The 26,213-nt window shown below is 43.9% G+C and overlaps 2 protein-coding genes across 17 annotated transcripts in view; one reads left to right on the top strand and one right to left on the bottom strand.

Moving 5' to 3' along the window:
* The window catches only part of GGACT (gamma-glutamylamine cyclotransferase), a 58,752-nt gene that overhangs the window by 6,949 nt on the left and 25,590 nt on the right, over positions 1-26,213 (top strand). For 5 of the 16 annotated variants that reach the window (XR_014009212.1, XR_014009213.1, XR_014009214.1 and 2 more), the window contains exons 2-3: positions 10,041-10,540; positions 11,807-11,935. Coding sequence is in view for 4 of the 16 variants with exons in the window: in XM_081198685.1 (XP_081054811.1) it covers positions 10,058-10,531 (474 nt within the window). In the remaining 12 variants the exon portion in view is untranslated. Of the gene's footprint in view, positions 1-10,040; positions 10,541-11,806; positions 12,294-15,755; positions 16,853-21,940; positions 23,355-26,213 lie in introns of those variants that run through there. The other 11 variants (XR_014009209.1, XR_014009210.1, XR_014009211.1 and 8 more) reach the window with 7 other exon arrangements.
* PCCA (propionyl-CoA carboxylase subunit alpha) overlaps positions 12,908-26,213 on the bottom strand; it is a 205,197-nt gene continuing 191,891 nt past the window's right edge. Inside the window, exons 20-21 of the mRNA XM_081198401.1 lie at positions 16,909-16,986; positions 12,908-13,277 (exon numbers count right to left, since the gene is read on the bottom strand). Of these exons, the coding sequence (XP_081054527.1) occupies positions 13,209-13,277; positions 16,909-16,986 (147 nt within the window). The 3' untranslated portion in view covers positions 12,908-13,208. The remainder of the gene's footprint in view (positions 13,278-16,908; positions 16,987-26,213) is intronic.

Genomic DNA, 26,213 nt, shown 5'->3' with positions numbered 1-26,213 from the left:
GGGCCTGCCCCCCCACAAAAGCCTCCCCATCCTCTAACAAAAATCCTGGCCCAGTCTCCATATCTGTTCTTGGTATTCTAGAACAGAATTCAGGATGGTGCTAACTAGACGGACAGAGGCAGGTTCAGTGTCCTCCCCAGGGATGTCTCTGGGTAGATCCTCTCCCCTTAAGCAAATGTTGCTGTTCACTTCTCTAGGACAAGTAAGGAGTTGCATTTGGGGACAGATTAAGGCAAAATCTTCTCTCCCCGCACAGTGAGTGGTCTGGGCTTACTGAGTGAGAACTCCTGTGGGGTGTGTGATGCTGTGTAGAGGGTGCCACAGCCACACCGCACTCCACAAGGGTCTTTGCAACATATAAACACTTTCTTGGTTTGCACTCCACTTTTGTTGGCTCATCTGTATCAGCCACTTCTCAGTGTTTTAGTGTACAGTAAGGCTGCAACTTTTTGCAAGTCCCACCCCGCCCCCGGACATCTACCCCCTTTTATTTTATGCCAAGCACATAAATCTGAATGTGTACAAGTTAAATGCACATACGCTGCAAGTGTACTGTACATGAGGGCCACAAAATGGAAACCCAAGGCAGAGCTAGGCAATGGAGAGCTGGCTTGTATGTCAGTGGCTCTCTTTAAGTTAGGAACATAAGAACACAGTAATCTACCTTAAACCAAGGCAAACCACAGGTCCATCCAGGTCAGTATTGTCCACACTGGCTGGCAGTGGTTCTTCGGGGTTTCAGACAGTATATTTCCAGTCCTGCCAGATGCCAGGAATAGTACCTGGGACCTTCCGCATGCAAAGCAGATGTTCTGCCACTGAGCTACAGTCATATTCAGCTCTGTGGGACAGTATAAATATACTAAACTGGAACAAAGAGAGAGAACCTACTTTTCTGAAGACACGGGGATCTGCCACCAGTGGAGTGCAGCCATTTATTTTCTCCAGTGTATGAGTCGCTGCCACATGTACAGGACTGTATATAGACATTCTCTTCCACATATACTGCTGGCCCTCTGCTAACTGAAAAATAAGTAAAGTGCATTCAAATTAGTGTTTTTAAAACAAAATCCTATGTGTGTGTGTGTGTGTGTGTGTGTGTGTGTGTGTGTAAATCCCACTTTTCATTACATTTACTTGGTAATATGTGTTCATAGGATTACACTCCCACTAGTTCTGTAAATGTACCGTATTTTTCGCCCCATAGGGCGCACCGGCCCATAAGGCACACCTAGGTTTTTTTTGGGGGGGGAATAAAGGGGGGAAATTTATTTATTTTTCCCCAGGCACGAGGCTGGGGCGGGGGAAGCCCAAGCTTCCCCCGACCCCAGCCCCGGAACAGGCTGCTCTCCGCAAGCCGGGGGAGGACTCCCGCGGCTTGCGCAGAGCTACCTGAAGCCCCGGCGTGACTGCTCAGCACACCGGGGCTTTGGGATAAGAGGCAGCTCCGCGCAAGCCAGGGGAGCCCTCCCACAGCTTGCGCAGAGCTACCTGAAGCCCCGGCGCGACAGCTCAGCGCGACGGGGCTTCGGGGTGCAGGCAGCTCTGCGCAAGCCGGAGGAGCCCGGTGGGAACTCCCGCGGGCTCCCAAGGCTTGCGGATAGCTTCCTGAAGCCTGGAGAGCGAGAGGGGTTGGTGCGCACCGACCGCTCTCACTCTCCAGGCTTCAGCGAAAGCCTGCATTCACCCCATAGGATGCACACACATTTCCCCTTTATTTTTGGAGGGGAAAAGGTGCGTCCTATAGGGCGAAAAATACGGTAAATCTTAACAACAACCCTGTAAGGTAATAAGCTTTTATTATCATTTATTGTGGCAGGTGGGGTTTGAAGGTAGTGGTTTGCTTAAAGCTGCCTAAGAGGTTGTGACAGTTTAGACTGAAACAGTCTTCACACTGTGCAGTCTTGGGTACTATACCACCTCTCATATTACATATATATATATTTAGCCAGCCCCTCCAAAAAGAAATCACTAGTAGAAATTAATGATTAAACTATCTAGTTAAAATAAATGTACAGTCTGAAATGTACAGTTGGCCTGGCTGGGGGATCCCCAAGGGCCAAGGGTGTTCTCAAGTCGCACAATATGCCTTTACGTTCTGTCATTTTTTGCATCCCCTTTTTAAAATATAGTCCTAAGCAAATCAGCTGTACCAACAATTGGATAGGCTGTCAGTCGTAGTTAAAAGAAATCGCTTGAAGAGATGACATACAGATTTCACTCATTTTCCCAGGATATTAATCTTTAATGACTGCACTATGAATATTTCATGACAGTATCTTTTTGAATAGGTTGTTTTGTCCTGGAGGATATTGTACATTATAAAGCCTGATTTCTCTCTAGGTGAAATTGGTGAAGTGTTGGAACATCAACTTTCGATCTTTGATTACAAGGAAAAGCACATTTTATTTCAGCCATTATGAAGCCTGATGTTGGGGGGTGGAGAGTTGTTTCGTTTTTTGACAGCTCATATGAAACTCAGTATTAAATACTATTCTTTATTTTTGCCACAAGGTGGCTAAATAACCTTCGAATGCTGGTGAAAGGGTTGTTTTATACTAATGACTGCAGAAAATGAAAGTTTCAAGGTTAGTCTGATTTCTTTTGAAATCAGTCTGTTACTTTTGAATACCATATGAAATATTTGCATAGCCATTAGCAAAAATCCAAACAGCTGCAATGTTGTTAAGGTAAAGGTACCCCTGACCGTTAGGTCCAGTTGCGAATGACTCTGGGGTTGTGGTGCTCATCTCGCTCTATAGGCCAAGGGAGCTGGCGTTTGTCCGCAGACAGCTTCCGGGTCATGTGGCCAGCATGACTAAGCCGCTTCTGGTGAACCAGAGCAGCGCACGGAAACACCGTTTACCTTCCCCCCAGAGCGGTACCTATTAATCTACTTGCACTTTGACGTGCTTTCGAACTGCTAGGTTGGCAGGAGCAGGGACCGAGCAACGGGAGCTCACCTCGTCGCAGGGATTTGAACCGCCAACCTTCTGATCGGCAAGCCCTAGGCTCTGTTGTTAGGACCACCTAAAATAGCACAAAACAGTTAGCAAGTTTTTATGTTCCCTGCACAGCTATTCTCGAACTGGGTTGGGGATCACCAGTGGGTCTCTGAACTGCCGTCCATCCCATGGCCATGCAGTAGGTTTTTGGTTGGATGGATGTGCCAGCAGCTCCAAAAGTAATAATGATCTAGGAATAGAGAGGGAAGATGTTCTAGGAGGAAGAAGTGAATGTTAAAAGGGGGTTGGGGTGCGATAAACTGACAATCTGGGTGTGGACACAGGGTACGTGTAAAAGTGGGACATGGGTGGTGCTGTGGTCTAAACTTGCTGATTGAAAGGTCGGCGGTCCGAATCCACGCAACAGGATGAGCTTCCATTGCTTTGTCCCAGCTCTTGCCAACCTAGCAGTTCGAAAGCATTCCTGTGCAAGTAGATAAATAGGTGCTGCGGCGGGAAGATAAACAGTGTTTCTATGTGCTCTGGCACTCGTCACAGTGTCCCGTTGTGCCAGAAGCGGTTTAGTTATGCTGACTGCATGACCCGAAAAGCTATCTATGCACAAATGCCAGCTCCCTCGACCTGAAGCGAGATGAGTGCCGCACCCCATAGGCACCTTTGACTGGACTTAATTGTACAGGGGTCATTTACCTTTTTTCCCTTACGTGTAAAAGAGTGTTAGTTTTTATGATGTTATTGCACTTACCAGTTTTTTTGTTAGATCCCTTTGTTGTTTGGTATCAACAACAGCAACAAAAAATTAAAGCAGATTTCACTGCAAAAAGTGTCTAGACATTCAATTGTGGCAACTTTAACCTGGGTTTAAGGTGCCATTTGATGAAAAGTTTCTAACACTGGTTGTAACTGCTGGAGAAAATATGGTCAGAGAGGTTCTCATCTCTATATGTGGTGAGATTGTCTGAAAGTAGTGACCTACTGTGATATGACCTGTAGGGGTGTAATAAATAAATAAACAGGAGGTGACATTATGCCCATTGATGATGCTCCTAAATATTTGGGATGGAAAGAACAACAATACCCTGCATAAGCCCTAGATATGTTTCATATTAGTTGCAGCATGGATGGAATTGATTAAAAATTGGAAAACGTTTCACATTAGGTGCCTGGTTGTAAAGGCTATGGCAAAGAACCAGGCAATGAAGCTGACATTTAACATAAAGTTGGCAAAGGTGATGGGCTACTGTGCAAAGTGGAACTTGTTTGCTGTATATATGAAGGAATGCCAATCCATTTTTGCCATGCTTTTGCTACAGACTTTAACACTGACCTACAATAGACAAATAAGAATAGAATCCAAGACATAGAACAAAATAACAAAATAAGAGCACTGAATGTTTAGCAGAACCTTTGCAGATGCGAGGAACTATTTCTGATTTCAGTCATGAAAACTCTCCCTTTAAGAAACTTATCCCTCCCCCCACAAAAAGTATAGCTTCATATGCACAGTAAAGAAATTGCTTAATGTAAATGAAGCATATCTTTTGTGGGCAGATGCTGTACTTACTATGGAGATTTTAATGTGCATTTTCATTTCCCCTTTCTATATTTTAACTTATTAACTCTGACAAGTAACCTCTTGGTTGTGAACAATTTAATTCACAATTCACTTTTTCTGATTCAAAGTGAACATGAGTGCCCTAATCCCCTAATGGGAATTAATTGCATGTTTCAGTGCTTAACTCTGATCCTCTCTCAATTCCCACTGGGACAAGTTTCTTCCTAAAGGGTCTGTGTTTGTTATTCAAAACACAATCTGAAAGATAATGATTTTTTTTTCCTCCCAAAGAGGAACTGGAGCAACCCAATATTAATGTTCTTTCCTTTGTAGGAGAACAAGCTGTAGCCTCTTAACCCATTTGATGTCATGAAGGGTAAACATACAATGCTGAAAGTGGATGAAATATCAGGGCAAAACAGGGTGGCATTTTGGAAAGACAGCACCGTGGTTTTGAGAGAAGAGCCTTGTGTTTTCGTAAAATAGTATTCATTTCTACAGCACTGAGGTCTATAAGAACAAAGTCCTGGTGGTCAAAGGGGATGTATTTTTTTAAAAGGCAGCCCTTTGACCCAGTAAGCTTAATTTTCTCTGGGAATTTTTCAGCAGTGCTTTTTGAGTGTGTAGAGGGTTTCACAGAAACGCTGTCAATTTCCATAGTGTATGAGGAGCTGAGCCTGATAAATTTTCCCTGCCAACCTTATTTTACTGTGTTTTATTTCTATCTCTGTTCCTCCAGGAAGCTGAAGGCAGTATATATGGTACTCTTCTTCCCCTTGTTATCCTCCCAACAACCTGTGAAGTAGGCTAGGCTACAGCCAGCCAGTGGGGATAGCTTCATGCTCTAGCACCGGTGGGGGGGGGGGCAGAGAGCAGGTGGGGGCAGGGCTGGCGCACGTCCTGGGGGGCAGGGCAGGGTTACTAGTGCAGGCGGGGGGGGCAGCCGCAATGGCACCCTGCCGGGATCACGCCGCGGGGAGCGGTGCGCTCCCCCCGCACTCCTCTTCCTCCGCCAGTGGAGCCAGCGACTGGCCCAAAATTCCCTTGGTTAGCTAATGGAGAATTTGAATATGCCTCCCTAGCTATAGACTAAAACTCTGATCATGAGTCCACACTGACTCTCAACTAGGGAGATGGGAATGGAACCAAGGACTGCTAGGGTCATGTTTGTAGGTGCTACACTGGTAATTTCCAGATTGTGTGTCAAGAGAATGGCTTGTGAAATGCCTGTGAAATGAATTGTTAAAGGCTTTTGTGAGGCCTACGTACTCCCTGGTAGAGGCAGTTGCTGGGACTCTGCAGGTTCAGACCCTCCAAGTGTCCTTATTTTCCAGGGTCAGTCCCAGATTTACAGAAGCCGTCCTGGTTTCAGATTTGATCCTGGAGTGTCCTCCTTTTCCTTAGGATGTCCCTCTTTCCATAAGATAAATGTTGGAAGGTCTGGAGTTATGTGACCCCAACCCAAGGAGATAAGTACCGTATTTTTCGCACCATAGGGCGCACCGGACCATAGGGCGCACCCAGTTTTTAGGGGGGGAATTCAAGAAAAAAAATCTTTTTCCCCCCCGCAGCCCCAAAGAGCAGCGTACAGGCTGCACACAACCTCTCCCTGCCGGAGGGGTTGCGTGCAGCTATGGATCAAGCCAAGGCAGCGAGCGGGATGGATCCCGCTCGCTGTTTTGGCTTCCCCTTTAGCCCCGTGCAGCCTCTCCTTGGCGGAGGGGCTGCACAGGGCTTTCCTGGCTTTACTGGGAGGTGGGGGGATTCCCTCACCTCTCCCCAAAGCCCGCAGAAGCCGTGCAAACCCTTTAAAGAGATCACGGCTTCTCCTGGCTTTCCTGGGAGGCGGGGGATTCCCCCACCTCCCGCAAAACCGGCAGAAGCCGCGCGCCTTTTAAAAGGGCTGCACGGCTTCTCCTGGCTTTCCTGGGAGGCGGGGGGATTCCCCCGCCTCCCGCAAAACCGGCAGAAGCCACGCGCCTTTTAAAAGGGCTGCACGGCTTCTCCTGGCTTTCCTGGGAGGCGGGGGATTCCCCCGCCTCCCGCAAAACCAGGCTCCCCCCCCAGCCTTCTAACCAAGTCGGGGGACAGCGGCAAAGGCGCGCTGCGCCCCTGCCGCTGTCCCCCGAGTTTGCGGGGCTGGCGACGGGGAGGAGCAGGCTTCTCCCCCCGCCAGCCTTCTAGACAAGTCGGGGGACAGCGGCAAAGGCGCGCTGCGCCTCTCCCGCTGTCTCCCGAGTTTGCGGGGCTGGCGACGGGGAGGAGCAGGCTTCTCCCCCCGCCAGCCTTCTAGACAAGTCGGGGGACAGCGGCAAAGGCGCGCTGCGCCCCTGCCGCTGTCTCCCGAGTTTGCGGGGCTGGCGAGGGGGAGGAGCAGGCTCCCCCCCGCCAGCCTTCTAACCAAGTCGGGGGACAGTCCCCCGAGCTTGTGGGGCTGGCGGTGGGGCTCTCCTGAAGCCTGGAGAGCGAGAGGGGTCGGTGCGCACCGACCCCTCTCGCTCTCCAGGCTTCAGCGAAAGCCTGCATTCGCACCATAGGACGCACACACATTTCCCCTTCATTTTTGGAGGGGAAAAAGTGCGTCCTATAGTGCGAAAAATACGGTAATTATACAACCTTTAGAAGACATCTGAAGACAGCCCTATATAGGGATTTTTAATTTTTTTTGTATATATGTTGGATTATGATTATTATGAAGAAATAGGACATCTCTATTTTCATTGGGGAAATGTTGGAGGGTATGCAGGTTTCACAAGTATATAATGCCTACTGGATCACCCCTGTCTACATGCTTGTAGACACTATCTGAGAAATCTTAAAAAGGTAAGGAAATCAGGACGTACCTTTGGAAAAGCCATCTTATTTTTTTTAGTCTTAGGTTGCTTCCAGACAGAGCTCCTTGTGCTAGCCATGTCTTCTGTTTGTAATGTTTGAATTGAATTTTAATTGACTTTGCACACTGTTGGGAGTAGTGCACTTTTTTGTTTCTACATCTATGCTGTATCCACGCCAGTGCGTGTGACATCATTGCTGTGGGTTGCGCCACGTGCCGCTCAGCTCATATTTACTGCTAACTCTTGTGGGAGTTACTGTTTTATGAGCCCATTCTAACTTTTTAAATTGAGCTTTTAATTACGGCTAAAATAATTTCCCAGTTTTTTATTATGTAAAAGTGAGATATTTATGATGTTACAACACCATAATTAAAGCATGATAGCATTATGGTGTTATAATCATGCTTTTCCTCAACTGACTGAGGGGGGGCACCCAAATTGGGTCATTAAGTGACACCCATCACAAATGTTCTAATATGTGCTAAGTGGCGATAGGTTCACTTTCCTGATAGGTCATGGCCCACATCAAAGCCACACCCATTTAACAAGAATAGTGCTAAAGACATCTGCACGGGGGGGGGGGGGGAGGCTGAGCAACCCTTCTGTTCTTCTGAAATTTGAGGGAGTGGGCATGAGAAAAGACTGTCCAAGAAGACAGAAAAATTGCAGGGGAAATACAGGAACACAATAATTGGATGTCTTCTCAGATAGTATTTTGTGAATGCCTTGTAATTAGGGAGCGAATGGAGCATGGCCATTCCACATGAAATGACTAGACTGGAAGCACACACTCTTCTCTATTCTATCACCCTGGCTCTCTTAATCTTAACATTCTCTGAAAGTAAACCTCTTGAACCACAATAATGAAATGTTGCTCTGCTTTTTATTCAGAAAAATATGCACTACATCCTCCCTCAATAAATAAATGAACTGGTATGAAAGAATAGGGAAAAATGGAATATGCCTCATAATGACCCTCTGTGTAAAGTGAGGGCCAGGTGTCCTGCTCACCTTCTGAAGATTTTCTGCATCTGGCAATTAAAGACCAAACTGCTGTGTTGGGGGGGGGGAGAGACTGTCTCTCCTAGCAGTTCATGACTGATAGCAAAATTTGGGGAAGCATCAGATGTTCTGGGCTTTAGTTGGACAGAAACATCATGAAGGGAGGGAGAAAGGTTCATCTGGGAGGCAGAATACTTTGAACAGTAGCCAAGGAATAAAATGGAAACCTTTTCATTACTTTAGTAAATTGGAGGCTCTTTTGCCCTACACTGGGAAAACTGTTCCCAAAATAGAACATCAAACTAGTCAGCCAGGTGTATTGCAAAACACTAGCGCCACACTCATGCCAAAAGCTAGTGTCACAATCTGTGACAGACATCTCCTGGTGAGAAACATCAAACATTTTTGGAAATGGTGTAATGCAATGAAGACTATGTCTTTGGCAGGATATGAGCAGTGACCATTGTGTAAGCCTTGCAAATTTGACTTTTGAGGAAGCTGAAATTCAACCTCTGCTTTAAAGCTGGAATAAGAATTAGGGGCTTGTCTGACCAAGAGCCGAGAACATGGCTGCCCTTGAAATGAGGCATTTTACAACCTCTTGCATCAGCCCAGTCCCCCTGACCTGAAGGTTGGAATTGACTAAAGGTTGGCCCTCCCAGAGTGTGTGTAGAGCTCTTGACACTGTCGCCCCCGAGTGTCCTGGGTGGCATTGTGGAGCCTGTTCTACTCCTTGCTATACCTTGGAACTAAGAGCAATGAAAAGGGATGTGTCTGTCTCTTTCAGACTGTAAGTGGTCTATAAATGGAAATAATAAGAATTGAATGCACTAACCCCAATGGGGGGGAGGGTTTTTTGGGAGCGATATTTAAGTGACACTGACTTCGTATCCTTTTCTCTACTTTCAAAAGTGGTGGTGTTTTTCACACACAATCCTTTGGTGGCTTATGGATTTCCAGAGCTGGTCCAGTATTTTGGTGAATATTCCAAACTTGCACACATCCCTCCTGTGAATTTGTTTTAATATCTGTTGGACCCAAGAAGGTAGCATTGTTAAAATAACATACCACCTTTGCATTCACAGGGATTATAATAATTGTGTTTTAGAATTATTGATCATTCATAGACTTTATTTAAAAAATGACTTTTTTTTTTTAAATAGATTGCTTCTGAGACATATTTAATACACAGATTGCAGGGCAGGTACTGTACATAATGGCTACATCATGTACATGAAGGCCTGTCATAACTTTTGGTATGTCAACTGGAATTCATATACAGTAACCAAACCAACCACATACATGCTCACTTGCAGAAAGAGTTGGGTTGTACATACATGCTGAAAACAATGGGATCCTGAAAATGGTTGCTTAGATTAGATGGCCCTGTTCATAACGAATCTTGTGACCGCATACACTATTGGAAAGTGTGAACTGATAACTGGAGTGCTTGCTGTCAAACAACAAGCAACTGTTTCTTATTTTTGCTATGATCTTTGCTTTCTTCCTTTTGACACTTGTATTGTAAATTATAACTGGAGTTAGAAAAATAGCCAGCTTGTATTCCTTGGATTGTTTTAAAGCAACCGTATTTGCTAAATATTGCTGTAATAACAAGCTTTTAAGGAACAATGTTTACGCAAAGTGCGATAATATATCAAGGCTTATTTTTGTTTATTTCAGTTCCTTTCGTCAGAGGAATGGTTCGTGTCTTTGTCTACGGGACCCTTAAGAAAGGCCAGCCCAACTACCCATACATGATAAATGGTGCTAATGGGACAGCCAGATTCCAGGGCAGGGGGCTCACAGTAGAGAAATACCCCCTAGTGATTGCTGGGAAATACAACGTTCCTTATTTGCTGAATATCCCAGGAACGGGACACCGTGTCACTGGAGAGATTTATGCTGTCAATGACCAGATGTTGCAATTCCTTGATGAGTTTGAAAGTTGTCCAGACATGTATCAGCGAACCCCAGTGAGAATTGAAGTAGTTGAGCAGGAAGATGAAAGTAGTCCACCTGAAGGGACGCCAGCTGTTAACAGCATCCTGGAATGCTATGTGTATAGCACCACCACTTACCAGCCAGAATGGATACATCTCCCTTACTATGACAACTATGATTCCTTTGGGAAACACGGGCTTCCATATGTACTAAGGGAAAGCAGAGATTGAAACTGGAAGGTAAAAGCTGTTATGGACATATTATCAAGAAGTTGAGTAAAATCTCTAGCATTTTTACAGAAAGTAAGCACTAATGTTTCGGACCATAATATAATTTCCTTCAAGCCGATATTTTGGGGTCTAGTCAGGTTTTCAGACTAAACTTGCCTAGTCATGCAAGATGCATGGATGGTGTGTCTTTAATTCTGTAGTTCTCTTTTTAAAACTTGATCAAGAGGTGGAGGGGGGAATACTGTTTTGCAAAGCAAAGATAAAATACTGCAGTATTTCTAGCAATGTATCGGGGGATAAAGAGCCTCCAGCTTAAAACAAACTTTTTGTATTACTATACAACCTTCACATAAGCAAGGAAATGGCCCTTGTAAGAGATCCATTAATCAAGAACTGTGAGACAAATGAGTTCGCTAAGGGAATTCTCTTTCCTGATGCCCTCAAAGTCCAGTCCTCTGGCTTTCAGGTGCTCTAAGTGGGCATGGAGGGCAAAAATGAAGAGAGCATCAGGCTCTCATGATATGCGGCATTGTTCTGGAGTGGCATTGCTCTGGAACAACAAGTTAAAAACTTAAGAACAGCCCTGCTGGATGAGACAAAAGGCCTACTTGGGCCAGCATCCTTTTTCTCACACGGGCGAGCCAGATGCCTATGTGAGACCTACAAGCAGATCAGAAAGGCCATGTACTGCTCCTGCTGCTGTTCCCAGCAAGTGATATTAGAGGCATGTTAGCTCTGATCCTGCAGGCAGTATATCACTAGCATGACTACGAAATCCATGAACTGAAATGAGTTGACATCATAGTGCTGCTAGGAGCCAGATTTGTCAAATGGGGCTTAAGAGCTCCAGAGAAAGTTATGGTTCAGGAATTGGAAGGAACTAAGAATATTGACTCACAAAGTGAAGTCCAAGTGATGTGGAGTCCTCTGCTTCTTCATTTATTTGTCCACCTTTCTGGACATAATAGTTTCTGTTCCTAAAAAAAGTAAAGGGACCCCTGACCATTAGGTCCAGTCATGACCGACTCTGGGGTTGCGGTGCTCATCTCGTTTTACTGGCCGAGGGAGCCGGCGTACAGCTTCCGGGTCATGTGGCCAGCATGACTAAGCCGCTTCTGGCGAACCAGAGCAGCACACGGAAACGCCGTTTACCTTCCCGCCAGAGCGGTACCTATTTATCTACTTGCACTTTGACATGCTTTCAAACTGCTAGGTTGGCAGGAGTTCTATTTGTTAGGTTTTAGTATATTTACATTCTCCTCCTGCTTGTTTCAGCTCCATAAATGACCACAGACTACTGAACAGAATCAACAACCTCTTCTCATTTATAGCTCAGAATTTTGAAATATGCCAGCAGGGAAGAAGGCAGATTCTCAAGAAAACTGCAAGAAAGCAGTTTTTAAGGTTGGTTATATTCCTTAAGTACCCAATGTGACCTTGCTGTACAACTGAAGGGCAGAGCAGTTCCTGATATTAATTAGACACACAATGCTACTCCTACGATTGTATTAATTATCCTACTATTTAAGGTTGTACACATACAATTGCTCACTTAAGTTCATGTCTTTGTTCCAGCTTTCTCTCTTATACAGTCTATTCATTCTTTTGCTTTTGTTAGGCTTCCAAGTAAAAATAAGGTGATGGCAGATTGTTTTAATTGTAGAGTGATAGTGGTATAAATTTTGACAAAATTCAGTTTATTAATCTTTGACTGTAAATAATGAGAAAATTTGTAGTAGATATTTTTAAAATTGTGTACATTTGTATTACTTAAAAAACCGCTTAGTATGATTTACTTAAAACATTTGTCATTATTATAATAAATTAAATCTAGATGTCAGGACTTGCTGTGTAGGACACCACTACAGTCACAAGAGTTATGACAGTGCATGTACCTGGTGTGGGGTGATGAACAGGATCAGGCTAGGGTCTGTTTGTTCTCATGATGAGCTTTCAGCCCTACTTTCAGTAGGGAGCAGCTGCACTCAGGAGTTCCCAGTTAGAGGCTCCTGAGTAAAACCAATCCCCATGGGGCTTGCATTTGACACCGGATTTAAAAGGTACTGAATACAAATGTCACTTTCCAAGGAAGAACTGGGAACTTACTTAAGACTCCTGCTTGCTGCTTTGCAGTCATATCTTTTCCTGCCCCACACCTGAGGTCATATATGATGTCAGGATCATTGTCAGGTTTAGTTTAGCCCATAAGATAGAGGTTCCCTATGCCTACTGACCAATTAAAACTCACCCTTTGCTTATTTTTTATAAAACTGGTACACAGGTAGGGGAGTTAGTACGAAATTATTTCTGTTGTTACATGTGGAGACCCAGTTTTAGGTTAAAGTACCAAAGTTGTGAAGGCTTTAAATGACACAGTTTATATGCAAAAATGCTTTTATTAATTTGTTTGATAGCAGTAGAACTGCAGAAGAGAATTACAAATCCCTTATGTACAGGTATTTATAAAAGGAGTGATATGAGATCCAGAGGCAATTTTAAGTTCAGTCTCAGCAAGGTAAACCATATGGACCCTTGCCTCTTGTTTAATATAGTTTTAAAAAATACCATAGCATCGTTTTAGTTTACATAATTTGCTTGCTACCTTAATGTTCATTTGAATTTGTGGAGGAACATAGAAGGTGCTAGTCAATTGTGGCAACATATGAAATAAATAGTTTCATTCCAGTTCCACAAGCTCATCTCCTTCCCCGACAGTTTCACCAGCTTTGCAATGTACAGCTTTCACCTGCAGCGCAAAGGAAGAAAAAATCAATTTGATTCTGAAAACAAGGCCAAGAATCTTTTTTTAATTGCACTTGGCTGTGCAAAGAAAATAAGTGGTAGATTTCCATTTTAAAGACCTTATAAAACATGAAACAAAAATCTAAAAAGCATGTCCTGGAACATAATCAAACACATTGCCCAAGTTTTTAATTGTGCTTCCATTCTATCCAAAACACTAAAGAAGTTTGTTTTTCTGTGTGTGTTTTAACATCTGGATTTTTTAAAGGTGATTTTAAAGGTGAATATCAGACAATTTATACACTATTTTAAAATAGTGCTGTGCTTGATGCTGGTTTTGTTTGTTGCTTTCCATTGATGCAGTTGTTTAGCATTTTTATTGTCAATCACCTTTGGTGCTTGTGCCAAAGTAAATCTACAAACTATGCATTTTGGAGCACAAGAGGTTTGGTTGGTCCCCCCACCCCCAACTGTAAATGTCATATAACCATTTCTGTAGAAATGAGCTTTAAAATTCAAATACACACTAGGCCTGGGTGATATATTACCCAGGACCAGTATGAGGAGCAGACCACCACCGAGTCTGTTTGCTGGAGGGAGTCAAGAGTGCCTTCCTCCAGCGGGTGCTGCTAGAAGAGAGACTCAGGAGCGGAGGTGGTTTCACCAGCGATATACCGCTGAGTGAAGCCACCATCCAAACTCTGCCCTCATACAGCACAGAGGGAGAAACAAGCAGTATCAGTGAGGCGCTGGTGCAGCTTGTTCTTCTCTCTGCATCTTTAAACTGCTGGACTGCGGTTGCCCTTGCCTCAGCCAAGCAGTTCAAGGAGCACCCAGCTGGCTCCATGAAACTGTGCAGCTGAGGGGAGTGCGGGTGCTGCTCCCCACAGCAAGCAGTTAAAGGAGCCCCAACGCTCTGCCTGCTCGCACCGGGGCTGTCTCGGTTGGGGAGGGGGAGCCTTCCTGATTCCCAGCTGAGCCCACAAGCGCCTGGGTGAAACCGTCTCAGCTCTCATGGTGAGAGCTGGGGTGGTTTCAGCCGGTGCCTCGTGGGCAGAGACCAATGCAGCTTGTTTTTTCAGCATCACGGTATATCACCAAACCACGAGGTTTTACTGGCGATACACCACAATGTTGAAAAGCTGGTATCACCCAGCCCTAATACATGCACTAGACAAAAACAAACCCAGGCCACTTATAAATTGCCTACCAGGAACTGTTTTGTACCAATTACCATATTTTTCGTCCCATAGGACGCACCTAGTTTTTTGGGGGGGAAATAAAGGGGAAAAATTTTTCCTTTATTCCCCCCCCCCAAAGCAGGTCGGGGAAACCGAACCAGGTCGAGGAACAGTGGGATGGCGGTGCTGCGCCTCCCTGCTGTCCCCCGAGCTTGTGGGGCTGGCCCATGTCTGCCCGGCGCGAGGGGCGCTCTGCATCAGGGCGCCCCGCCCGCCGGGCAGCAGGCTGCTATCCGCAGCGTGGGGAGCCCTGTGGGGAACTCCTGCAGGGCTCCAACACGCTGCGGATGTCTGCCTGGTGCGGGGGGCGCTCTGCTTCAGGGCGCCCCTCACGCTGGGCGGCAGGCTGCTATCCGCAGTGTGGGGAGCTTTGCGGGGAACTCCTGCATGGTTCCCCACACTGCGGATGTCTGCCCGGTGCGAGGGGCGCTCTGTTTCAGGGCACCCTGCCCGCCGGGCGGCAGGCTGCTATCCGCAGCGTGGGGAGCCCTGCGGGGAACTCCTGCAGGGCTCCAACACGCTGCGGATGTCTGCCCGGTGCGAGGGGCGCTCTGTTTCAGGGCACCCTGCCCGCCGGGCGGCAGGCTGCTATCCGCAGCGTGGGGAGCCCTGCGGGGAACTCCTGCAAGGGTCCCCACGCTGCAGGTGTCTGCCGGGCGCGGGGGGGCGCTCTGCTTCAGGGCGCCCCACGCGCTGGACGGCAGGCTGCTATCCACAGCGTGGGGAGCTTTGCGGGGAACTCCTGCAAGGCTCCCCACGCTGCGGATGTCTGCCGGGCGCGGGGGGCGCTCTGCTTCAGGGCGCCCCACGCACTGGGCGGCAGGCTGCTATCCGCAGCGTGGGGACCCCTGCAGGGAAGTCCTGCAAGGCTCCCCACGCTGCAGATGTCTGCCGGGCGCGGGGGGGCGCTCTGCTTCAGGGCGCCCCACGCGCTGGGCGGCAGGCTGCTATCTGCAGCCTAGACAGCCCTGCGGGACCTCCCACAGGGCTGCCTAGGCTGCGGATGTCTTCCTGAAGCCTGGAGAGCGAGAGGGGTCGGTGCGCACCGACCCCTCTCGCTCTCCAAGCTTCAGCAAAAGCCTGCATTCGCCCCATAGGACGCACCCAGATTTCCCCTTCATTTTTGGAGGGGGAAAAGTGCGTCCTATAGGGCGAAAAATACGGTAATGTATTTTCACAAAGGTTCTGTAAACAAGAACTACTAACACACATTAAATTCCATTGAAATGTTTTTTTAAAAGGTTGCTTAACTGTAACTACAGTTGTTTCCAGTTATCATCTGTGCAGACACACAAATGTGTCTGACATTTATCTATACGTGAGTATTCAGTGTCTATGCGCAATCACAGTCATGTGAGGAACAGCAGGGGCACACTGCCAAGCCCTAATCCTTCTGGCACATCCTCATCTGCTTTTTTTCATCCCTCCATGAGTTGAAGAATCAAGTGCTGAAGTGGGCTGCCTCCTGTACTTAGGCTCCTTGTGTTGTTTAGAATCCTGATTACAAATAGACACTGAATGCCTCAATAGGGCTTAAAAATGGGACTTGCACTGTGCCTGGTAATTTAGAAAAAGCAAAAGCAGAGATGACACCTCCTAAGTATTTTGCAATATCCTAACAACCTAAAGAACCTTGTGACTACCTCCACATACCCACTGGGATGAAGCACTTTTAAAAGCTTGGCACGTGAAGGGACAGTGAACTGTTTGTTTTAAAAAGAACCACTGCTTGTGTGTAAAGTTTTGGCCATATGCTCTGCATTGTGGTCCTAAAGTCTATTTGTGCATGACATGTTTTGGGACTGCCTAGCTCAGGGGTCAGCAACCTTTTTCAGCCATGGGCTGGTCCACCATCCCTCAGACCAAGTGGTGGGCCGGACTATATTTTGGGGGGAAATATGAATGAATTCCTATGCCAGTTCATAACCCAGAGATGCATTTTAAATAAAAGGACACATTCTACTCATGTAAAAACACGCTGATTCCCAGACCGTCCGCAAGCTGGATTGAGAAGGTGATTGGGCCACTTCTGGCCCCCAGACCTTAGGTTGCCTACCTCTGGCCTAGCTGAACAATTAGTGAAATTACAAAGGCACGGATTCTGATTTCTAGGGCCACAATCCAGCACAAGCACACTTGACTCAAAGTGCATCTACTGTAACTCTATTGGATTGTAGCCTAGGCCAAATCTGAACAGAAAGGCTGCAGCCAAGACAAATAATTCTGAACGTTTGATAAACATTTGTGGAATCAAGTGTGTGTGTCACCACACAGTTACAGAACAGTGCAATAAGGTTCAAGATTGATGCCAATAATAAAATCTATTTTCAAAAATAAAGCTTGTGCTCAACTTGACAAGTGAGATAAAACATCTAGTAGTCTGACTGGACATACCTTGCCAGTTTTAGCAGCAACCAAACTGTTCTGCATTTTCATAGCTTCAATCACACAGACCTCCTGACCTTCTGCAACCTGGTAAAAGCAAAAAAAGATGACATTAAAATGCTAATGTTATTATAACCTTAAAGTCAACAGGAAAATTAACACAGAAACGTCTTTAAACAAAGAAAAAAGACAATTACTATCCTATATGTAGATCCTTTCTTAAGTCACCTTCAGACGCTACTGCTGATATGCACCATATGATGTACTCTGGTCTGATAGAAACTTGAGTTCAGATCCTACAGATACTCAATTCTTGAAGAGGCTTTAAACCATCATCTAATTCCGACTGTATAAAGAATATGGATTCTGACTCAACAAGGCTGTGCATGCAGTACAGAAAACCGCAAACACAGGAAAAATATGCATTTTTTGAGGCTGGCTAGAGAATTCACCTTCCCAAGAATCTCAGCTTACAAGCCAAAGCAAAGCAAAACAAAATACATGTTTTAGTCCTTGTAAAGAAAGGATCAGCAATTGCATGCACAAGGCCTGGTGAAATTTCCAAAGTAAGAGAAGTGTTCACTTGGATTACTAGTCCTCGAAGAGCTTAAGTGCCCTGTGCAATTCCTTGTCTCTCTTCGTTATTAAGAAAAGCAGACATTTGCAGACCAGATGCAAGTCTTATGGAATCAAAATACCACCACCCAGTCTCATATTCATTCAGAGTAGCACTCTCACTTTCTGTTTCCGCCTAGTTGAACTCTTAACAAACTGTTCACATGCTCAAGGTAACCAGTGGATCCATGTGTACCTCCATGGATTATTATTTTTAAGCCCAAAAAAGTTGATCATGTGAGATAAGCACATCCTATGCCAACTAGGCAAGCTACCTCTGTCTGATAAATACGCAGCTTTACAGGAAGTTGGGAAATTATTATTATTGATTACATTTATTAGTTGCTCTATCTTGCCCAAGGCAACTCAAGAGAAACTTACAACCAAAAAATCTAGCCAGTTTGCATTGCATGAAGTAGCTCTCTGTTTCCTTGGGTCATTTTCCCCTCAAACATCACAATTTAAGTGTGACTTTCCTTACTTCATATCTGAAATTAACTACATGCTTCAGAGCCCACAATGAAAGATCATTTCCACTAGAGACTATACTATTTCCAAACCAGCGATGGGAGCAGTTTGAGATTCTTCCTATACATGGTCTGAAATACTAGTTACATGAACTAATACTAACTTTCAATATTATGCAATTTTGTCACTGGAAACACCAAATTAAATAACAAAAGTTGAACAGATCTACTGCATGCATAAATGCATTTGTCACACTAATTCTTACCACCATCAGACTTCATATCTCCCATAAAACATCTGCTAAGTGTTCAAGTACTTGTTCTATGTTGCCCCTCCAATAGAACCTCATTTCTTTCATCCTGTCTTGACACCTACATACATTACCACCTCCATGTAATAAGCATCAGTTACATCAGGAGTCAACAACCTTGTTAGGGCGAGGTCACGATTTCAAAAGAGAGAGACTATGGTGGGCATCACATGTGTGTGGTGGCTCTCCACTCCCCATGGGTAACAGCCAGGCCCTGATTAGGTGTGGAAAAATGAGCTTCTATAGACTAAAGAAGGCTTCTTTTAAGCCTAATCTGAGCAAGGGGATGGGGCCCTGTGGGCACCAGGGAAGGTCTCTCTGTGGGCAAAGGTGCCACACTGGCAATCCATGCATTGCACTGTGTGTACATGAAATAAACTGTGCAGAGAGGAGCCACAATCCACAGCCTTCCTACGGAAAACACACACTGCAATTTTATTGAAAAATAAGATGCAAGGTTATATAAAGGAATATAGCTTGATTCTCAAGGCTGTTGCTCAAAAGTGCTTGTTCCACATCAGCAAGAGAACAATAGACTGAATCACATTGCTTCTTTTGTTGACCTGGAATGAACCACCCTCAGCTGTTGGGACTAAACTGGGACACTGTAAGAGAGAAGTGGCCTCTTCACATATAACAGATTTCCACACACACTTCCTATACCTTCATGCCTGTGACCCTTTCCACATCCCAATTCCAGGACCCTCAACCACTCAAGTCTCCTATTTTGCATCCTCACTTGCTTTCCCTTATGTCTGGGCACCCTCGCAGAATACTGATGGCTGAAACTCATTCCTCAAAGCCCATTTTCTTTGTGCAGCTTTTGGCTGCACATCTTAGCCCACATCTCAAACCCCAAATAAAACTGCAGTTAATCTCATGCTGCCCCCGGCCTCCTCAAGTCAGCTATGCAGACACGTGTGATTGGTGCACACACACCACCACCAGTTTTTTCATAGCATATACATTAAATAGGAAGCGCCACCCACTTTTCGCCTCCTTGTCTTCATAAGAATCTAAGAGGAACTTCCTGGATCAGGCCAATGACCTATCTAGTTCAGCATCCTGTTCTCACAGGACTAGGTGCCTGTGGGAAGCTGGCAAGATGAACATGAACACAACAGCAGTCATCACACACCTGGGATTCCCCACAACTGGTATTCAGAGGCATTATGCCTCTGACTGTGGAGGCAGAACGTAGCCATTGTGGCTAGTGGCTGTCGTCCAATCTATAAAAGCCATCCAAGTTGGTGGCCATCACTATGTGCTGCATAAAGAAGTTCATGGCATGTTATGAGAGACAGTCCTAAATGGATAGGACAATGTTGAGTACGAAATTTGTCGTGCAAAAAGAAGAGACCATAGAATAGTCCCATTCAACATGTTGACTTAACCCAGGTACAATATGAAAGCACGTCACTGTTCCTGTCTCCTATGGTAACATAGGTTCTTTTTTCCTTAAGGGGATGCCACACAGCTCAGACGACAAAAACATGTCAGGATCAATCACAGGAGAGTGAATTTCCTCCATTACAAAAGGGAGCTAAGATTTGAGTACAGTGGTACCTTGGGTTAAGAACTTAATTCATTCTGGAATTAACCTGAAACAGTTCTTAACCTGAGACACCACTTTAGCTAATGGGGCCTCCCGCTGCCGCCGTGCTGCCAGAGCACAATTTCTGTTCTCATCCTGAAGCAAAGTTCTTAACCCGAGGTACTATTTCTGGGTTAGTGGAGCGTCTGTAACTTGAAGCTTCTGTAACCCGAGGTACCACTGTAGTTTATTTCCATCCTGAGCTACAAAACAAGAGATATGAGCAAGTACATTAGAGTGAATGTGTTGTATCAGGCTTAACACTGCATATGACTTGTGCACATAGCATTAGTGGCACTAGGTTAACTGATGAACAAGAGAAGCATCCTGGCATAAAAATTCCATTAATGTGCAAATACTGCCCTACCAAACTTTCTCAGAGAACTGTCAGAAAGCTCAGGAGTTCCCCTAAGTTCTCCGAAAGCTTCAAAACACTGGACCAAGGGGCTCTCCCTATCCATCCTACATCCTTCCCAGCCTTTGCTGTCAGAGGTCTCCCTTTGCCTCCCACTCTCAGAAATATTCCCTGCTCTAGAAGTGGGCTTTGCAAGATGAGTTTGATTTATCTCGTCATTGGTGAAGGTTTCCTAAGTGAGAAAAGCCTCCGGTTGCCAAATTCTAAACCATCTACGTTAAGTGCTTCAAATCTATCAGCATGTTCTAAACTGCAAACTGTGCATGCTTGATGCAAATGTAAAGGGGCCAACAACATAATTTTCTGGGCCTGTTAAAAAACATATACTCAACCTCCTGCCCCCACCCACAGCAACAATTTCCTAAAGATTCAACAACCCCACATTTTTTAAAAAAATACACAGAGGGTTGTCTGATGGGTTCTTCCTAAGAACCTCTAACTTTGTTCCCTATGTACTCCTTCTCTAGCCAAACACGTACTCCCCAAAGGTAACCAGGAATAGTATTATTTAGTGAAAACTTGCCCAACAAACCCTTACAAGAAAACTAACTTATGCTAGTTCTCTGTCTTAGGTGAAAACTTTTATTTCCATAGATGCTCAATGTTTAAATACTGTGGCATTATGTCTAATAATAGCCAATTTATTTAAAAGGGCTTTAGGAGAAAGTGTCACTTAAGCACCCACATTAATAATTGTTCTTTATGTCAATCCTTAATGTCTCCTCCCCCACTGTGTTGCAAAACAGCAAATCCTAAAATTAGTCGCCAATATATCTCCATTTCCTCTTTCATTCATTCTCTTGGGCTTTGTTCGGTTTCTTTCACTGCATAATTGTGTGTATCTTTTTCCTGCCTGTATTATTTAAGCCTGAAAATGAATATCTTCGTGATCTCTAAAATATCCTCTTTCCTCATTTAAGGATTAAGTTAGGATTTTTAAAAAAATTCAATAACTTTTCTACACTTCTAAAGATACTGACCTGGAAAAAAGCAGAAAAATCACACTGTACAGGACAGTTTGCAGTAATCAAAAATAGTTGTTATTTAAAATTCTCTTTATACTTTTAATCATGGCTTCAGTGGTGACCTCAAATGGGGGCAGGGGGAAATCAAATAAAATCCACAGAATTCTTACTCATCTGAGGCCATTGTAATCGATTTCATCCTTAAATTCTCTAAAAACACAAAACAAAATGCAGAGGTTCATTAAAACGGCTTTTCAGAAGAAAGAAAATTGAAACTGCTGGGATTAAAATTAATATGAAAATAAATAATATTTAATTTCATTGTTCATTGACTAGGAACGAAACTGCATTTCATTCCAAAAACAAAGTGTAACACACCAAGTACACAATAGCTTCCTGCATCAAAATTCTCAAGATTTCCATTTGAAAATTATTTCAACTGTTTATCTACCTGTTTAAAGAAAAATTGGAATTAGAGAACAAAAATTGGAGTTGGTGGTAACCATCTGTTTAGATAACAAACTTTAGAACTTGTACAGTCTCGAAAGTTATAGGCAACGTACTAATGAATGTGATGTCAGGGCTCCTTGGCAAAATGGAGGAACTTTTAAATCTATTTTCACTATGCACAAGAGAGGAACAGGAATATTAATTGTTCGCCTGCTTATATTCAGAGGTACAATGAAGAGAGCTCCAATCTGAGGGCAGGGCCTAAGAAGAGATCTTTGTGGGTCCAGTCCACTCCCTTAAGACTTTTGTGAATCAACTGATAAAGACTTAATGATTGTGACAGGATGTCTTCAATGTTAGGCTTACAAAACAGTCACAAGCCCTGCAAGTCTTTCTGATAAACCCAATCGTCACTGATGTATTTCTCCACTCTGTCTAATTGGTGTAAAGTTTGCAGATCTGAGTCTCATATCTTTCACCCAGCTTGCTGCGTCCTCTCCTTTGACACCGGGTCAAGGTTCACATTCGCATCCGATTATCAAAGTGGCAGTCATTAAGCAAGCAGCCTGCCTTGCACCAAAATGAGTTTGCTTGAAGGAAAAGAAAACTCGGCCCATTTACTCAGCAGATTTTAGCATTTTAAGGAGGCCCAAATGTCACACAGTATTGCTACGTTCTGAAGAGTTTCAGACATCTCCAGCTGATGATTAATTGTGAGTGATGGGAAATAAAATCCAGTAAAGCCAGCTGCTTGCCATGGTCGGCAAAATTACTATAATGGATATAGGCTGCCAATTTTCCAGTTTTACTGGCAAGTCTTCCAAGTGTAATTAAGGGAAGTTATAAATGATATGGAAATCTATCAAGTCCCATTTATTTTCAGAGGACTTTTCCCCCAGGGACTTTTATCTTCAAGCTTATAGTTTGCTTTGTTGTGCTAATGATTCCAACCACTTCTTATTTCTGTTAAAGCCCTCAATATCCCACCATAAGAAGTTAGAACCACTTCTTTCACAAAGATTTAAAGAAACAGAAACCTCTTAAGGTCATTTGCTTTCCCCCCACCTCCTTTCTTTTTAAGTTGGGACCTTGTTTGCTTTGTGGAAACTCCATTTCCAAAGGCTGCATCTTTCCTGCAGCAACCTGGAAGAAATGGCCAATATTTTGAGAGAAGGAGATTGATTCACCCACTCCTTAGAAAAGAAATAAAATGCCGGCCTTGTGAAAAGGGGCCTTTGATGCTAGACATTTAGCAGAGGGTGGTGTTGCTCACTAATGTCGTTTGATTTGGAATAAAAGCATGAAAATGATGTGCAAGGGCCTAAAATTGGAGAGGTAAAGGATGAGTGCACCGTATTCCATTTCTCAATTTCATCCTTCAGAACCACAAAATGGGGGGTTATACAGTTACTGGATGAGATTTACGGTAACAGCTGTGGTCCTCCCACACAAGGGAAGACCTTCTAATGGGGTAAGGTCTGTTTTGAACAGACGGGGAGTTACAAAACAAGGTTCCCTATTAAGGATGAGCTCTAATATCCCTGGATAAAGAACACAAGAGCAATAGTCAGATTGCCTTTAAGAAACCCTAAACCCTACATTTTGTTCCTTCCAAGACACACACACACACACACAAAACCTGGAGCTATTTTAGAAAGTGCAAACTGTTCATAAATGACAGGATGCAAATGCAAGAGAAATTTTCCCCCTACTACTCTCTAGCCACTATAAAGAATGCACAGGAAACTGTGCCAGTGGCATATGGCTTTCTACTGTGCTAAACATTCATACAAAAGACAGGTTCATCAGTCATTGGCGTATCTGGGTAAAAAAAAATAAAAAATTAGCTCCTGATGGATGTTATTTAGAGCTTACCTGCTGCTAATACATTACCAGGGCTGGAAACCCACATGACATTGGAACGGCAGACCATGAAATACAGCACGTGCAAGAACATACCATGTTTGCCAGCTTATCCAAAATAATAAATAAGCTATTTAAACCCCGTGCCTAACATTGGGCCCGCTGCAAGGAACCCTGGGTCAGTCCTACACAGGCCAATTAATGCACAGCATCTGCTGCACAGAAGCAGCGCACGAAGCACTTCCGAATGATTTCAGCAATTAAAAGAAAACTGTTTCCTGCCTGTTCCGACAGCAACTGTTTCAATGCAAGAGTGAGCATCAAATCATTGTGTGCAGCTGAAAAAATTAAGCCTCTTTTTATGGTGGGGGGAGGAGGAGGAAGGGGGAGCATGGAGATTTCTTACGGTATAGGATCCTCCTTTTGTTGCCCTACATTGTGTTTTTCTGCCAAATTAGACAGAAGGCTCCCAGGACTTGCAAGGCCCTCTACTGTATCACCTTCTGGTGCACTGGGGCTCCCTAAAAAGCTGGATCAATATCAGCCCTGCTGACTCGTCTGCAAAAGTGAAAACCCTTCCATTACATTTTTTTAAAAGATACCTTTATCATTTTTGAACACAGGTGCTTGAAAAGGATATATTTGAAAGACTCACGGAGATGAAGACGAGGGAGAAGTATCACACACAACTTTATGGTGGGGGGGGAGGCAAAACAATGGGGGCAACAATTGGACGAGACTTTGCGTCTCTGAGCCAGTCAAAAGCACAGTTAGAATCTTATTTTAGCACCACCCTCTTTTTGAACTCAAAGGAAAGTGCACCAAAAGGAAAGTCCCCAATATCTGTATACACTTGTACTTGGTTGTGTTGCGAGCGGTGACAATAGAATGTCAATACTCAACTACTGATAAGGCATAATTCTTGCAAAAATTAAGACAGACAAGGTCATTCCAACTGTGTCAAACATGTCCACACTACACAACCTGAGCTAGACAAGGAAAAGAGGGTGGGGGTTTTAAAAGTCTCAACCCTATGCATTGAGCATCGTGCATTCTATACATTTATATCCCCATCCTCCCTCCAAGCAGCTCAGCGGTTTTGTCTTACTGGTGTCCTTCAAGGTTCTCCCTATCTCTCTGACTTGTTGGCATCAGACACCTATGTAGAAAACAAAATCAAGAGGATTCAGCCGTGACCGAATTCCTTGACATTGTCCAAATCTGTGTAAAATAATTAGTGCCATTTCCCCCTTCCATCCAAATTAAATTCTGAAACAGGAGCTACAGAGTTGAAAATATAATTAGCAGCAATTAACAGTGCTTGACAGACGATTATTAAACTTTTTACGCCACGCTCCTTTAAAGAATGAATTTCGGTAGAGCGCATCCTAGATTTTCTGACCCTTGATTAATCAAAGGTCAGTGACGTTCCCCTGACAGCAATAAGAACCAATCATTGTACCCCCACTTATCCAAAACACAAGTGCTCCCAGAGGTTCTAGAAATGTCTAGATTTCCCTTTACAATTATGGACTAGCTTGACAGTCCTGTTTTAGGAATATTGCGAGTCATCACTGACTACTGAGGAATGTTGATAAGTTTTGTGCGGTTAGTGAAGACCTACCTGTATCAAACTACGCCCTTATGTGTTCAGATATAAGTTATATTAAATGCTGCTGCTACTAATAATAATAATAATAATAATTTATAATGATAATATTTCTTTCACCACCACACACCTCAGCTATGGATAAAAAAATAAGCATAAATAAATGTTAGCTCCAGCAAATGAAGTAGAAAAACTGTCTGAAGTCTAAACTGTCTGAAGTCTATTTTATATATATAAAATATATATTTTATATATAAAAAAACCCCATAGGTGTCAAAATAGGCAGTTCCACACAGGACTGAATACCTAATTCCAATTTCTTCACATAAGCATCATTTTTTTTTTTTTAAAGTGTCGGGGTGGCCAGGAGTCTAGGTGGTTTTGTGTTTTTTAGTTCTGCATAAAGTTAACACCAGCTGACTAGAATTTCATTTGAACTGCTAGCTCTCCCAGAGCAAAGAACTACGTCAGAGTAAAAGAGAAACTTCTGGGTTACTTACATGAAAATGACAAGTGCCTCTAATCAATATTTGGTGTCCATTAAATTATATCATAAAACTATGTATAAGGCTTTTTTTTTTAAAGTGCAGCTTAATTAACCGTTTCATTCCTATGCCTTCCCTTCCTTTCATTGTTTTACAAAGCACTGCTAATTACCAAAGGCCACGAGAATTTATTTCAGACTTTTAAGAGCTGAACAGCCAGCAAGGCATTAAAAGAAAAAGGGAGGAGGTTACAAGCAACAAGTAGTATATTAAAAATATAACCTTACATTTTACAAGAAATCAGTCGCCTGTGGTGTGCTTAGTGAAGTGAGGGAAAAAGAGAGGATTGTAAGGTGTTTTTCGGTTTGCTGCGTCTGAGCATTTTGAAAGACAAAACAATGGCTGGACATTATCTGTAATCTCAGCAAGACATTTTTCCTAGTCTTTTTAAATTGAGTGTTATGGAGCAGAATTGTGTTGGTCTAAAATTAAATATGTCTGAAACCATAAGCCTACTATTTGACGAGTAAAGTATTTCAT

The sequence above is a fragment of the Podarcis bocagei genome (genome assembly GCF_964188305.1).
Source record: "Podarcis bocagei genome assembly, chromosome: 6".
Taxonomy (NCBI): domain Eukaryota; kingdom Metazoa; phylum Chordata; class Lepidosauria; order Squamata; family Lacertidae; genus Podarcis; species Podarcis bocagei.
Note: the sequence above shows the minus strand (reverse complement) of the source record. Positions and strands in the feature narration are given on the sequence as shown.